General features: G+C 41.0%; 1 protein-coding gene across 1 annotated transcript; it reads left to right on the top strand.

The window, feature by feature from the left end:
• Positions 1–649: 649 nt before the first annotated feature.
• LOC117474631 (cytochrome P450 4B1-like) lies at positions 650–8,077 on the top strand. The gene is given in 13 exon segments (XM_034120542.1): positions 650–841; positions 2,970–3,114; positions 3,305–3,349; positions 3,456–3,544; positions 3,547–3,588; positions 3,851–3,975; positions 4,065–4,219; positions 4,376–4,482; positions 5,149–5,339; positions 5,421–5,554; positions 6,903–6,967; positions 7,452–7,534; positions 7,848–8,077. Coding segments are annotated over 13 exon segments (1,545 nt in total). The 3' UTR covers positions 8,020–8,077.
• The last annotated feature ends 8,288 nt before the right edge of the window (positions 8,078–16,365 follow it).

Here is a 16,365-nt window from a genome sequence, read left to right as displayed (position 1 = left end):
GCAATTCGTCCAGCCAATCAGAACTGGGGCACTTTTTTTCCCCCAGGAGAGTACCACCTCTCAGCAGGCACTAAAAATGGGGGTAAAAGTTCCCGGCACTAAGTACTCTTTTTGGTGTGAACGCGACATAAGGGGTGCTAACGGAACTAAACGGGAAAAGTATGGGGAAAAGTACTCTGGTGTGAACGCACCTTAGTGTTCTTTTTAACCAATATCTCTCAGAGGGGCGTGGGGAGTGGCTCCTTATTTTCATACTTTACAGTTTACACCATAGACCAGGGGTTCCCAAAGTGGGGGTCGCGAGATGAAAACATTTTTTTTTAATTATTATTATTATTATTATTAATAACGTGTGCATAGACATCTTTCAGGGGCGGACTGGCCATCTGTAGAATGTCCCCGTTGACAATTCACGTGGTGGGGGGTCGACAGTCTCTGGCACTGTTATTTTGGGGGTCGCGGGCTGAAAAGTTTGGGAACCCCCTGACAAAGGTTTTACACCCGAAAGAAGGGAGCCTCCTTCGGCTGTAGACTGGTGTTCGGGGCGGGCCACATTCTCCACCCACATTCCGGTGGTTACATCACACACACTCACACACACAAAACTGTGGTGTGTGAATCACTGCTCATCATCAAGGAAGTCGCAAGCATGGAGTCAACTGAGGGTTTCGTGAAGTATCAGATGGGCTTACCCCACATGCACCACTTGATCGCGGTGCTCTGTGTTGTTGCCGTTGTTTATACATTGACAGTCTTGCTCGCCCAAAGAAGAGCTGCGATGCAAAGTATGGAATTGTTTCCAGGACCACCGTCGCACTGGCTTTTTGGACATCTAAAGGAGGCAGTGGCGTTTTTATATGTACAAAAGTGGTGGGGCACAAAAAACTTAGATGTCTATATATAAGCTTCTGCAGTGACGTGCAGTGAGGTTCATGGCTGGTGAGGCACTGGCACTGACTCTTCAGGTTTACAAATATTATATTTTGACCTAAACCAAAATATAATATTATTTTCAAAAGCTTTTTTTGTCTGATGCTTCGATTAATTTTAAACAGACAGTTCAACAAAAGGATACCCAAAAAATGTCATTTTATCATTTAAATATTGAATTGTTCTCTCTTAGTAAGATCCCATTTTCAATAAAATGGCGGTCTTACCTTGACTTGAAGATGAAGTCCATTTGCCTATCCTTCTGGACAAACATTTCTATTACTTTTTTGTAAAAGTCCTCCTTATCTTCTTGTAGTTTCAAAAGTCTATCATAAATCTAATCCATAGATTTATGATAAAAAAATTATATAAGTAGGGTAGACATGTGGATGTTATCCGGCTAATCAAAACGTGCATTTATCTAACAGGTACGTTTCCCACAGATCTTATTTCGAGCTATTTTCTAAAATCCTCTGGAGAAATCTCATTGCTTTTTTGTGCTTACTTCCTGGTTTTAGGACGCGCCACTGCAGCTCTCTCGTCTCCTCTTCACACACCACACTTTTCGCGGCACACGTACTTACAGCCAATCAGCTCTGAATGATTTGAGATGACGTATGGTGGGTATGGTAGCTCCGTGCCCCTCTGGTCATTATTTTTTTGCCACACACATTTCATTACAAAATACTCTGAGCATGCGCAGTGTAGTTTTTACAGTCAACGTTCACTTCACAGCGAGAAGAAGGGGCATAATCAGGTTTTGTCCCACATGGCTCTAAACAGCTCAATAGGCACACACTGTGACTGTAGACACACTAATTAGAAGAACACAGACTAAAACAGCAATGTACAGACGAATCAGATGATTAAACATGATCTTAAAATATATTTTATATATTTTTTTATTTTTTTTTTTGCATTTTTGTAATCATTATTTGTAATACTTTCTGCTGACACTAGGTGGGGCTGTGCCCCACCTGCCCCTAATGACCAGTCGCCACTGAAAGGAGGTAACGTGTATAATGACTGCTCAGTGACGCAGAAGCATGTGCAAGAATCAATTAATAATAATATTAATAATGTATTAATAATAATAGAATCTCTGACTTACTGACCAATTTATTTTAATACCCTCACACTCACGCAATTGTGTAATACTCAACAGAATTCTACAAATGGTCTTCTTTAGTATTCACTAAGCACAAGAGCAGACAACAAACTAGTCAAATTAATAGTTATTAAATGAGCAGCCAACAATCAAAAGTATGAAGTTACTGTTTAAGGACATTACAGGCAAAAAGATCGTTTTTTCATGTACTTGTTATTTTGGTTTATTTTGCTTCCATGTTTTCTTTCACTCTAATGGAAATAAAACTTCCAAGAAACACATATAAATGATGTTCGTTTTACTACCCTGTCATTTAAAGATGATTAAATGTAACATATCATTTGTTTATTTGCATGGGAGAATAGTCATTTCAGCAGCAGATGTAGAATGTGTCTTCCTGTCCTCACTCTAGCATGTTTCTGATCAGAGGAATAAGAATGAATGCAACCACTGCAAGTCCACTGAGACAAATGTAACATTTGTGATATTGGGCTATATAAATAAACATTGATTGATTGATTGATTGATTGATGAACCGTCCCTTTTTGCAGCTTCCCCAGTGTTGCAACTGTCAAAGGTCATCCCCAGTCTCATCATGTGCCAACAGACTCAGATTTGCAATAAGAAAAGCCTGAGAAAACACTGCGAAAAAAGGAAATTCAAAGCGTATTCTTATGTTATTATTATTATTATTATTATTATTATTATTATTATTATTATTATTATTATTATTGGTGTTATTTAATTTGGGTTGTCCCTGATTTGAACTTCTTTACATTTATTTAAGTAACAATTTGGATGCAATTAAGGCTTAAACTTAGCAGTTGAGTATTCATTTATAGAGCATCACAACTCAGGGGATAACTTTGTCCTCTTCAGGCTCCAGCATATTGGTTAAGCTTAATCTATGTTTTTATGTTTTCACTTTCAGTTTAAACAGGATGGGTCGGACTTGAAAAAGATGGTGAAATGGGGACAGCAGTACCCTTATGCTTTCCCGATATGGTTTGGACCCTTTGTTTGTTTCCTCAGCATTCACCATCCAGACTATGTGAAAACTATATTGACATCTACAGGTGTGTGAGCCATTGTTTTATATATTTACTGAAGTCATAAACCTTTACAATGTAGCAGTTAAGTCAAATTCATCTTTTGACAATGCTTTTTACTACGTCGTATACATGTAGACTCATATTGGTTTATTATCTGTATTTCAATAAACAAAGGTCAATGTAACATAATCTGTAATTGTTTGTTTCGTAACAGAGCCAAAAGATAATATGGCATATACTTTTATTAAGCCTTGGATTGGTAAGATTGCTTTTACTTTCTCCTACAGCATATTTTGGTTTACTGCACAGTATTTTCTGTTAAGCTGCTTCCCTCACTGATCCATACTGCCTCTGTCTGTCTTCAGGTGATGGCTTATTGGTGTCTGATGGTCAGAAGTGGTTTCGCAACAGAAGGCTCTTGACCCCAGGTTTCCATTTTGAAGTTTTGAAACCCTACAGTACGTAAATCTGATGTCAGACTCTGTTAAAACCATGCTGGTACGTTAATGACAGTTTTTTTTGTTTATAAAATAAGTGTCTGTTTTTTTGCCAAGTTGCATTTCACATAATTTGTACAAGGAAAATGCTTTTGTGTAAAGTGCTATAATAAGTAGTCAATGGTGAAGTGATGTGGAGGAAATATAGGCTTAGGCTTTCCAGATGCTGCAGCTATTTTATGTCAAAGTTGTTCCAGCTAAGTGTGTTGAAGTTTTTTCCACGTCCTGCTGAGACCTCACATCTGTTCTTTCACTGTTGCCAGGACAAATGGGAGAGTTATGCAAAAACCAATGAGTCCTTTGAATTGTTTAACCACGTGAGCCTTATGACACTGGACAGCATCATGAAGTGTGCGTTCAGCTACAACAGCAACTGTCAGACCGAGAGGCGAGTCCATACAAACGTTTTCCCGCCATTCACAATTACAGGTTTATGTTCTCAGTTGTCTGAACTGTTTGTCTACGTTCTTATTTCAGCGGAACAAATGAATACATCAAGGCAGTGTATGAGCTCAGTTATTTGATTAACCTGCGGTTCAGGATGTTTCCATACCACAATGACCTCATTTTCTACCTCAGCCCACATGGCTTCAGACTAAGAAAAGCATGCAAGGTGGCTCACAGTCACACAGGTAAGATGTTCACAGATATTACCTTCATGACAATCTAAAACTGAATTTAGCTTGCCCATACATCGAAATTGTATAGGCTCTAAACTGTAGGTTTATGGTTGCTGCATTTTAAGAGTTACTGGGGATATGCTCATTAATTATTCTCTTATTTTGAAGGGGAAGTCATACGAAAGAGGAAAGAAGCACTCAAGGAGGAGAACGAGCTGGATCGCGTACAGGGAAAGAGAAACGTGGACTTTCTGGACATCCTTCTCTTAGCGAGAGTATGTTATGTGCCATGTATTGAATTCACAAAATGAGACACTTCTGATCAATGAAAAAAAACAACATACGTAAAAACTGCAATTGTCAAAGCAGCAAGCTCTCTATAGAGATAATGAATTAATAATCGTGAACATTTTAGTAATGAGATATTTAAAGCATGAACAGTCTTAAAGTTGCCGCACATTAAAAAAGCGTAGTTGTGTCATGTTTATAACCTGAGATGACGCAAATATTATACTGTATGTGCTTAACCTGCAAGGGGCAAAAAACTAGGGCAAAAGGAAACGCAGAAGGTTTTTCGAATGAGCATTGATATGCTGAGCATGAGGCCACTGGTCAATGGCCACTGGTACAAAGGCAACAGTCTGGTTATTTTACTCTTATGAGGGACTCTTGAGCAGCAACTTAAAAGTTATACATTTCTGTTGTGCACATATAATCAATATGACACAATAAGCTACTCAAGGACACCTCTGTAACTCGGTAACTAAAATGTCCTTTCTTTCCAAACACAGTTGACCTGTAAAAGGATCCGACAGACATTAGCTGTTTCTGTGCCAATTCCAATAGGCCTGCAACTTGTACGGTTTTTAATTGGAGTAGTAGTGTCACATTAAGACATAATATGTTCATTACTAATGTTTTAAGTTTGCCTTTTATTTAAGGATGAGAACAAACAGGGTCTGTCAGATGAAGATATACAAGCAGAGGTGGACACCTTCATGTTTGAAGGCCATGACACTACAGCCAGTGCCATGTCCTTCATCCTCTACTCTCTGGCCTGCCACCCAGAGTACCAGAAGATGTGCCGGGATGAGGTCCTTCAAGCCCTGGATGGCAAGGACACCATGGAGTGGTGGGCTTACATTTGAAAACAATGCAAATGTATGTCAGTGCTGCCAATTGTTGAACTAACACTTGTCTGTTTACTTTTTAGGGAGGATCTCAGTAAAATTCCATACACTACAATGTTCATAAAAGAGTCCCTCCGCCTTTACCCTCCGGTACCAGGAATATCCAGAATCACCACCAAGACCATTACCTTTTTTGATGGAAGGACTTTGCCTGCAGGTTTGTCTTTAATGGTTCTTTGCAGATGAATGTGAATAAAACAGCATACAGTTGCATGCATCAAACGTTTATACCCTGTGGTAAAAGATAAGGTAAAGCAGCGACGTGCAGTCAGTGGAGGCAGGGGAGGCAGAGCCTCACCTGTCATACTCCAATGTAACGGAAAAACAATTAAAGAAAAACGAAATAATAATAATAATAAAATGTCTCCACTGATCTTGTGTAAATGTGATTTCTGTATGATTCCAATCGCATTTTATAGTCAAAATCAGCAAATTTGCCGAGCTCCGCTACGGGAGCGATGAGAAGTGAGGCAGGGACGAGCTCTGCCTCACGTAAGCCCACAGTAACTTGCTGGAGCGCGGGCACTAATTTAGCGCGGCCACTTATTTTGTGAGCGCGCTCAAGCCATTTACTGTGGGGTGAGGTGAGGCACAGATGAGCTCTGCCTCACTTCAGAATGCGTCACCCCACAGAAACTGGCTGGAAAGCGGGCCCTAAGCGCATGCCTGTTCCCATCTCACTGTAGGTCACCAATGTAATGTTTGTAGATCCCTTTATTACATTTATCCTCGCCATCCATAGTCTCTAAATAACTTATTTCACATATGATATTTAGGCTCGCTGGTCTCATCGTACAACGGCAATGAAAAAAGCATCAGGAGAGGCAGCCATAACCTCTGCCGCACTGAAGGGGGCGCACGTGAGCCCACAGGTTCTTGTTGCTACTGTTATTCTACCGCAAACAACAAACTAGACTTTTGAAACTACAGGAAGATAAGGAGGACTTTTACAAAACAGTAATAGAGATTGTTGTCCAGAAGGATAGCATGGACTTATATTCATCTTCAAGTCAAGGTAAGACCACAACTGTAATGAAAATGGGATCTTACTTAGAAAGAACAATCCAATATTTAGATTTTGGGTATCCTTTTGTTGATCGGTCTGTTTAAAATTAATCATAGCATCAGACTAAAAAAGCTTTTGAAAATAACAGAATATTTTGATTAAGGTCAAAATAGGCTATAATATTTGTAAATCTGACTCTGAAAGAGTCAGTGCCTCACCAGCCATGAACCTCACCGCACGTCACTGAGGTCAAGGTATGCGGAACTGCAGGACGGAGTCCAGAACAAAATGTCCTTACGGGGACAACAAAGTATATTGTATCGTATGAAGATTAACTTTGAAAACAGTTATTTTTATTGAGTCAAGCTTGCACAAATGAACCTGTGATGATTTGAATTATAGCAGCAGGTTTGCAAAATTGTCTCAAACATAATATATTAATTGTTTTTCCCTGCACAATCTTATTACAAATACATTTTTGTTTTGCTCTTATTTGTAGGGAGTCATATTGCAACAAGTGTGTATTCACTTCACAGGAATGCAACTGTCTGGGAAAACCCTGAAGTAAGTAAAGAAGATCATTCTGTGGAAGTATTTTTAAATGTGTAAGCTCACATGTGCCCATAGAAGTAAACCTATGATACTTCTACATAAAATGTTTTAAAATCATATACTGTCGTGGTATGATGGCCCTAAGGATCATAACACAATAGCATTTCAGAAAACATGACGTTGGACAATGATTCTTTGTCTGTCAGTCTGCGACAATCTTAAATACTTCTTCTTTTGAGAATAGACCAACTTCAGGGCCACCACACAAGTGTCAAAGTCATTCAATTAGTGCACAATTAATGCAAACCCTAGTGCCCCCACTGTTCCGAGATGTCAGCATATCACAGAGTGACTCCTAGGACCTAGCATGGTTTATTCCCTCACTGTATTAGGGGTGTGCGTGAGCATGAACTCATTAAATGTTCATGGGAGAAATTAAGAAAAAGTTTGATTAATGCCACACTGGTGTTTGTTTTTCCATCTTGTGTCAACACAGGTCTTTGACCCACTGCGTTTTCTCCCGGAGAATGTTTCCAAGAGGCCTCCTCACGCATTTGTGCCCTTCTCTGCTGGGCCAAGGTTTGTCCTCATATGATACCGTGTGACTAGCTTACAAAAAATAGGGCTACAGCTAAGTTTACAACACATTACAATACAATAGCCCTGCAGTAAAAACATATTTGGCAAACACGAAAGGCTTACTGAAAGGCTGTTGCTGTTGCCTTCTTGTCCAACCTATTCCAATATTATGTCAATCAAAAATATATATATCATTTGGTATTGACTGTTCATCTGATTTCCATAACCTTAAGTGCTGTCTTCCTATATGATGTTACTTTAAAGCTTAATTTGTCACCATATTCCACTCATTGGTGCTGTTTTCCTCACTCAGAAACTGCATTGGTCAGAACTTTGCCATGAACGAGCTGAAAGTGTCAACAGCGCTGACACTGCAGAGATACCATCTGATCGAGGACCCGACGCAAACACCACAGATAATTAATCGACTGGTGCTTCGTTCACTTAATGGCCTCCACATCAAAATAAAACCTGTAGACCCATGAGTGAAAATGGAAATAACTGTTGAAAGAAAACCTGGGAAATAAATGACTCATAAGGGAACTTCTTCTATGATTTGACTAAACTTTTAAACTAACAAAGAATCATAAACAGATACTAATGAAGTGATTAACTGTTAACTATTTTATCAAGTATCTAATCATTATTTACACTGGAACCTGTGTTAATGAGACATTTATCGCACTTGACTTTACATATAAAAGGAATATGACTTTTGTGATCGTCAAAAGGAAAACCTAAGTAACATTTTCATTTAATCATTTATAAATGCATCTCAACTGGTTTAGCTGAGCTTTGTACAGAGCACCTTGACTTATGTAAATGTATCATGGAAATGTTAGTGTGACCTTTAACAGGTCAGAAGCATCCTTGCATTAGCATTATTGCATCTAGTACATTTTTACCTCAGGAGAAACCTGATTGGAGTTATGCAAAAACATTTAGCTTACCTTTGCTCTCATTCTGTGTAGGGTTTGAGTCGTCATATGATTAGCTGACACTGTGCTGCAATCCCTACTCCGAAATATTATATTACTACTTAAACACAATCTAAATAATTGACAATGTAGAATGCTGTAAAATCGTTGTACTTAAAGAATGCAGGTGTTGGGAGACAATAGGCGCGTTCACACCGGAGTACTTTTACCCGTACTTTTCCCGTTTAGTTTCGTTAGTGCCTGGAATTTTGCATTCACACCAAAAAGAGAACTTAGTTCAGAGAACTCTTACCCCCATTTTTACTGCCTGCTAGAGAGGTGGGACTATCCTGGGGAGAAAAAAGTACCAATTTCTGATTGGCTGGGCGAAATGCAAACCACGGCCCGTAAAACTCTGAAAATTTTTTTGAAGCCGCCATTGTATTTGCTGACATTAGCATTATTAGCATTAGCCCCCCCGTTGACAATTCACTAGCACCCCTCCCCCCATTGACAATTCACGTGGTGGGGGGTCGCCAGGAGAGTACCACCTCTCAGCAGGCACTAAAAATGGGGGTAAAAGTTCCCGGCACTAAGTACTCTTTTTGGTGTGAACGCGACATAAGGGGTACTAACGGAACTAAACGGGAAAAGTATGGGGAAAAGTACTCCGGTGTGAACGCGCCTTAGTGTTCTTTTTAACCAATATCTCTCAGAGGGGCGTGGGGAGTGGCTCCTTATTTTCATACTTTACACCATAGACCAGGGGTTCCCAAAGTGGGGGTCGCGAGATGAAAACATTTTTTTTAATTATTATTATTATTATTATTAATAACGTGTGCATAGACATTTTTCAGGGGCGGACTGGCCATCTGTAGAATGTCCCCGCAGTAAGACTCCCCCCGTTGACAATTCACGTGGTGGGGGGTCGCCAGTCTCTGGCACTGTCATTTTGGGGGTCGCGGGCTGAAAAGTTTGGGAACCCCTGACAAAGGTTTTACACCCGAAAGAAGGGAGCCTCCTTCGGCTGTGAGTATGACTACTAGTGATGTGTCGGTCGCGAACGAGCCGATTCTTTTGAACGGCTCTTTGGTACGAACGAGGGGAACCGAGTCGTACTTGGTGAGAGCCGTTCTTGTTATCGTTCAATCGTTGGTCCGCACTCACTGCCTGCCAAAATCCACTCGCCTTTTAAAAAGCTTGATTTTGTTCCCCAAACGTATTCTGTGAAGACCCGCCCCTACTCTGATTGGTAGGTTTCAGCACGAGGAGTGAGATGGGGTGGGTCTTAACGGAATATGCGAGAGAGAGAGAAGTCATAACAAGTGGTACAGGACAGGTAGACGACGTGTTTTTCGGATGGAAAATGAGCCAAACGCAAAAACGCAGCAGCATTTGGATGCACTTCAAGCAAAACCCAGGCAGTGATAAAGCTCACCATTTGTAAAGGCAAAATATCCTTTAAAGCAGGGTCAACAAATAATCTCCATCGCCACTTAAAAACACACTATCTAATATTAAGAGTTGCATGAATTTCATTCAAGGCAAGGCAACTTTATTTACTTAAAGTGGACCTATCATGCTATATTTGAATAATATAGTGTAGGACCATACCTATATAAGGCATATTTATACTTTTCTTTTTCAAAATACCAAACAGATCATGCATTTTAGCCATGACTAATTTTGCTCAATTTGACAATTTATAGCTCTGTTTGTGCAGGGGCAGATTCAGTGAGAACAGCACCATCTACAGGCCTGGCATATGTACTACAGCGTCTCCAGCGCTTTCGAACGGCAATGGCCGTGGCGGTCTCCTCCTGATTGGTGGAGTTGGCCCAATAGCCGTAGCGCCACCATCCTGACGTCAGGACAGTGTTCAAATCTGGATCAGTTTTTATCAGATCCGTTGCAGCCCCTTTTTTAGAGATTTGGGTATGGAGGAAAATAGAAAGGGTTGTGTTTTCTGACACTTGGTGAGTTCCCTGAAACACCGGGGACACATATTCATGTATAAAAGACGTACAAAAGTGCATTTTGCATGATAGCCCTGCTGAAAAAAACAGCTAAGACCAACAAGGCTGGTCAGGCTGGTCAGGCTGGTTTACCTGCTGTAACAACAAAAACATCCCAATTTGGGATCAATAAAGTACTATCTATGCAGGACGGAGTCCAGAACAAAATGTCCTTACGGGGACAATAAAGTATATCGTATCGTATGAAGATTAACTTTGAAACAAATTATTCTGTTAACCTTCATGATTTGAATTATAGCAGCAGGTTTGCAAAATTGTCTCAAACATAATATATTAATTGTTTTTCCCTGCACAATCTTATTACAAATACATTTTTGTTTTGCTCTTATTTGAAGGGAGTCCTATTGGAACAAGTGTGTATTCGCTTCACAGGAATGCAACTGTCTGGGAAAACCCTGAAGTAAGTAAAGAAGATCATTCTGTGGAAGTATTTTTAAATGTGTAAGCTCACATGTGCCCATAGAAGTAAACCTATGATACTTCTACATAAAATGTTTTAAAATCATATACTGTCGTGGTATGATGGCCCTAAGGATCATAACACAATAGCATTTCAGAAAACATGACGTTGGACGGTGATTCTTTGTCTGTCAGTCTGCGACAATCTTAAATACTTCTTCTTTTGAGAATAGACCAACTTCAGGGCCACCACACAAGTGTCAAAGTCATTCAATTAGTGCACAATTAATGCAAACCCTAGTGCCCCCACTGGTCCGAGATGTCAGCATATCACAGAGTGACTCCTAGGACCTAGCATGGTTTATTCCCTCACTGTATTAGGAGTGTGCGTGAGCATGAACTCATTAAATGTTCATGGGAGAAATTAAGAAAAAGTTTGATTAATGCCACACTGGTGTTTGTTTTTCCATCTTGTGTCAACACAGGTATTTGACCCACTGAGATTTCTCCCGGAGAATGTTTCCAAGAGGCCTCCTCACGCATTCGTGCCCTTCTCTGCTGGGCAAAGGTTTGTCCTCATATGATACCGTGTGACTAGCTTACTAAAAATAGGGCTACAGCTAAGTTTACAACACCAGCACCATCTACTGGCCTGGCATATGTACTACAGCGTCTCCAGCGCTTTCGAACGGCAATGGCCGTGGCGGTCTCCTCCTGATTGGTGGAGTTGGCCCAATAGCCGTAGCGCCACCGTCCTGACGTCAGGACAGTGTTCAAATCTGGATCAGTTTTTATCAGATCCGTTGCAGCCCCTTTTTTAGAGATTTGGGTATGGAGGAAAATAGAGAGGGTTGTGTTTTCTGACACTTGGTGAGTTCCCTGAAACACCGGGGACACATATTCATGTATAAAAGACGTACAAAAGTGCATTTTGCATGATCCCTGCTGAAAAAAACAGCTAAGACCAACAAGGCTGGTCAGGCTGGTCAGGCTGGTAAACCAGCCATTTACATGAGGATGTGACTAGCAGTTTGAAAGGATGTACTTATTATTATTATATATTATCATTATGTCAGTGGTCTAAAATGGTCATACAACGTTGCCGACAATATTATCGTTTATCGCAATAATTTCCGGGAAAATGTATCCAACAAAATTAATTATCGTGAGAGGCCTATACATGAAACACACACACACAAACAAATCTACAGACTTACTCCAAACTGCCAAATATATTAATTAACACACTCTCACTCTCATATACTCTTTGACTCTATTTTGGCCTAGTAGAACAATAAGCAGCAGACTTTTACTGTTTTATCATTTCTACTGGATCTTAGATCTGCGCATGCACAATACGGGTCGGCAGTTGCGGCTCCAGAGTATTTTTGTTGCGTAATCTATGGTAGGGCTAACGCATACAGTGGTGGGGCTCAAGTCAGTATTTGCAATGTAATTACATACACGCTGTCGATGTATAGAGATGTACTACCGCAAAAGTATTCTCCGTCGGGACTTCCTGCAACAACACCACGCCGTTATCGTGATTCTGATTGGCCAGAAGACATTATCAAAGATGTTCTATTGAGAAGACGATCACTATGTGACAAAAGTTTTCAAAACCGTTTCTAGTCTTCGGTATTCTTGTTTTTGGCGTGAGAATAGTTTGGGCAGCGTGAGAGCGTGAGATTGAGAGTGAAAGCGTGTGTCACACGCCAGATGCGTGAGAGTTGGCAACCCTGGCTAACTGTTGTTAGCTAATGCCGCGTTTCCACTACAGCGCGCAGCCCGGTTTAAGAGGGCTGTGACGTCAGCGGCCCGTTTGTGGTTGCGTTTCCACTTGGCCTAGTACCGGCCGGCTGGTCCTAATTCTCAGTTTTTCTGGCCTCATAAAATCGTGGGGCCAGGGCCAGAGGCAACCGGGCTGTGTTTGTGACGTCAACGCTCTCGGCTGCTGATTGGTCGGAGAGAATCGTCACAATCTGCGCGCGAGATAATCCATTTTTACAAACAGCATTTTTGTTAACGGAGGAGCTACAACAATGGCAAAGAAAAGCACACCATGGTCGGTCGAGGAAGTGACGACGTCCATTATATTGCAGATGATAAGGTCCAGCGGGTGCTCGACGGGACAACTCGCAATATCAAAGTCTTTCAGGAGGTCTCTACACAGACACTGGACTCTCCAACGGCGTTACTGGAGTCTGCATGGTACGTTTTTGCTAACGCTGTGTTATTTGCTTGAAAGCTTTGTGTCCCTGCTTTGTGTCCCTGCTTTGTGTCCCTATCTGTTTTAAAGCTCACTTCTAACAAATAAGTCTATTTTATCCTTACATTTATGTTCGACAACCCCGATGGAGCCCCGAAGGCTAGCTAGGCAGATAGCATTAGCGAGAGCTATTGTTTGCTAACACCATATGTGCCATTGTTTACGTTCAGTTTGTCTTTTCTATAGTTGTTGTTGCTATTTATAGTATTGTGCTGCAGTAGTTTGTGGAATTTACAAGTCATGTTTCTGTTCTAGATGATTACATTGGGACTAGCGAGGAGGAACAGCGAGGAGGACACAACGTCCTCTGCATCAACAGCACAAACCGAGGAGGAGAGGATCTGGCCCTGCAGGAACGGCAACTGGCCCAGCAGAATCAATGCCATGTCTTATCTTATTGCTTGTTGATAAATAATTGCACCCACCAGCGATCGCACAGAAAGATGGCATCATCTAGGCGTCCCTCTGCAGTCAGAAATATCATAAACACCATCGTCCACAAAGCACTGTACAGGGGTTTATGGATTTAAGAGAATACTTATCACAGTGAAACCTTTATCATCTGTTGCAATTAAAGCAAATAAGAGAATAAATACTTGGTTAAATAATACATTTTAACTCTTTAGCAGGACAACTCTGCATACTGTTTGAAATTGAGTTTGCTAGCTTGAGGTCCTCCTCTAAAACATAACATTACATAATGGTATTAAGAATACATGATAAATACATGTAGAAAAATTACTCAATTGTAATACCCTCGTTGTGCTAGACTCAAACACATTGCTTATATATTTCAAAGAGAAGAGAACAAAAGAAAACACCTATACAAAGAGAGCGGTGCACAGCGCTTAATATTTACTTGCACTATATTTCTGTTGATCTGGGTTATTGTGTTGCACTGTTGGAGGAGCCTGTGACCTAAGATGTTCATTGTCATAACTACACTAGCTATGTTCGTATGACAAAATAAAAAACCTTGAACCTTGAGGCTGTGTCTTTCAGACAAACCATCATAATCATATTATTTTATGCTGTGGATACTTTAGCCTCCATCCATGTTAACAATTTTTTACACTTGCATTTATGAATATAGTTCTGTTGTGTTTTACACTTTTGTATTTATGTTTATAGTTTGCTTTGATATTTGCTTAATTTATTAGATTATTATTATGGGGGCAGTACTTGTGCTTGAAATTCAAATATTTACTAAATAGTCAATTCTGATAACATTTTTTTGGTTTAAATAATTTGACAAACACATGTATGTGAAAAAGAAAAGATGTATTTATGTTCAATACAATACAATGAATATTTAGGTATTACACGTAGGTTTTCCTCAGGCATCCTGAAGTTCTCCACCCACTGAGTGTGTGAAAGATGGAACAATCACATTCCACCACTCGGTAGCTCGGTCGGTAACTTCTGAAATACACAAACAAAAGCATACATATTTTAATACGTAAAAGTGGTAGCTACAATTAATTAAATACTTGAAATACTTTGGTCGTATAGGGAGAGTGAGCCTAAACACATTGCTAGTTAGCGAACGTTAGCTTACCAAGTAGCATTGTAGTTAGTAGTGATTCGAGTCGTCCTGTAGTCTCTGCGGCGTAGGAGGACTGCCCGAACTCTCGCGTCAGCTTCTTCTATACCTCGTCTTGCTATACGTCGCCTCTTTCGAAACAACTCTTGTCTATTTCTTGTGATAATAAACCACACAGCAAAAAACAAGCAAACGATCGCTTTCACATCTCCATTGTTGTGTCGCATTGAAGATGACGTCACGGCAGTTTTAAGCAGCGTCGCTCCGCCTACACTGTTACTATAGATACTGACCCGGTTCCTAAACTGTAATGGAAACGCGCCACAAAGTGAGCTGGTCCTAACGAGGCCGGGCGCGGCCAAAGGAGGCCGAGCGGGGCCGAGCGAGGCTGTGTAGTGGAAACGCGGCATAAGACAGCTAGCCTCCTAGCAAATGTAAGGTTACGTTAACATTAACGTAACGTTGTAAGAAAGCAAAACGAACCTTCGAGAAAGCTTTAACTCTCAGACTTGGTGAAATTGTGGAGTGTTGCTTACCTCCAGAAGGACTTTTAGCGTGTTTCCCAGTAGACAGAGCTGTCAGAGCGGTGCCTCTCAGAAGAGCAGCCGCTGGGCGGAGTCACAGAAACGCTCAACTGATCTTCACTCCTCAACCGTTGTGCCGTTAGTGCCGTTAGTGCCAGTCAAAACATACCGCTTTGTTTCAACCACTGCCGTCTCGCCGTCCCCCCGTGTCCCGCCCTCTCTGTCTGTCTGTGTCTGTTTCAGTTTAGCCAGCAAGACTGCTGGTAGACCAGCATAAATACCAGCTTCACCAGCATCCAGCTTAACTACCAGCTAAAACCAGCATAGACCAGCATGACATCCATGCTGGTCTATGCTGGTTTAGCTGACCAGGCTGGTCTTGAACCAGCCAGAACAGCCTGGCCAGCTTGTCCAGCCTGGTAAACCAACTAAACCAGCCTAACACCAGCCTAACACCAGCCTAACACCAGCCTAACACCAGCTAAAACCAGCTAAAACCAGCAACCATCTTAAGCTGGTCTATAGAGGCTTCCTAATGACGTCACGGGATTTCGCGTCAGACATCTTGGAGTACCACTCTACTGGCGGGAGCGTTCAAAAATGGCGAAAATGAAAGACTACTACGAATCACTAAACCCGGAGGATAAGACCGTTTACAGAGAAAAATGTGCGTCGATTGGTTCGGTGGACCCTTATTTGATTCCCTTTAAGGATTACAGCACTGATATAAATTCATGGCCTTCACTTTCCTACTGTGATATCGTGAACTACCTGGTTTTTTCGCCTATTCCATTGTACACCATGGAGGAAATGAAAGCGTACAAAGGACTCGAGGCACATAACCAGTCCACATCCGGGTGGATCCGCGACGTTTGCGTTGGATATCAAGGAGATGTGGCTGTAATAGCTGGAAAAGTGAGTACATATTTCGTGAGGGCCTCTTCAGCTGGCTTTTTAAATATCCCTAAAGTCCCCCAAAATAAAATGGGTGAGGCTGCTTTTATCCACTACGCTACCAAGAAATATCAGAGGCCAACTCAGTGGACATTTTTAAACACCAGCTTTTATTTTTGTTGTACTTTATTTTATAGGGTTTTATATTGTTGCATCAATTAACTTAGTCGTGTGTCTTATTATTTATTT

This window comes from Trematomus bernacchii, unplaced genomic scaffold (assembly GCF_902827165.1).
Source record: "Trematomus bernacchii unplaced genomic scaffold, fTreBer1.1, whole genome shotgun sequence".
Classification (NCBI taxonomy): Eukaryota; Metazoa; Chordata; class Actinopteri; order Perciformes; family Nototheniidae; genus Trematomus; species Trematomus bernacchii.
This window is presented reverse-complemented; position numbering and strand designations above follow the sequence as displayed.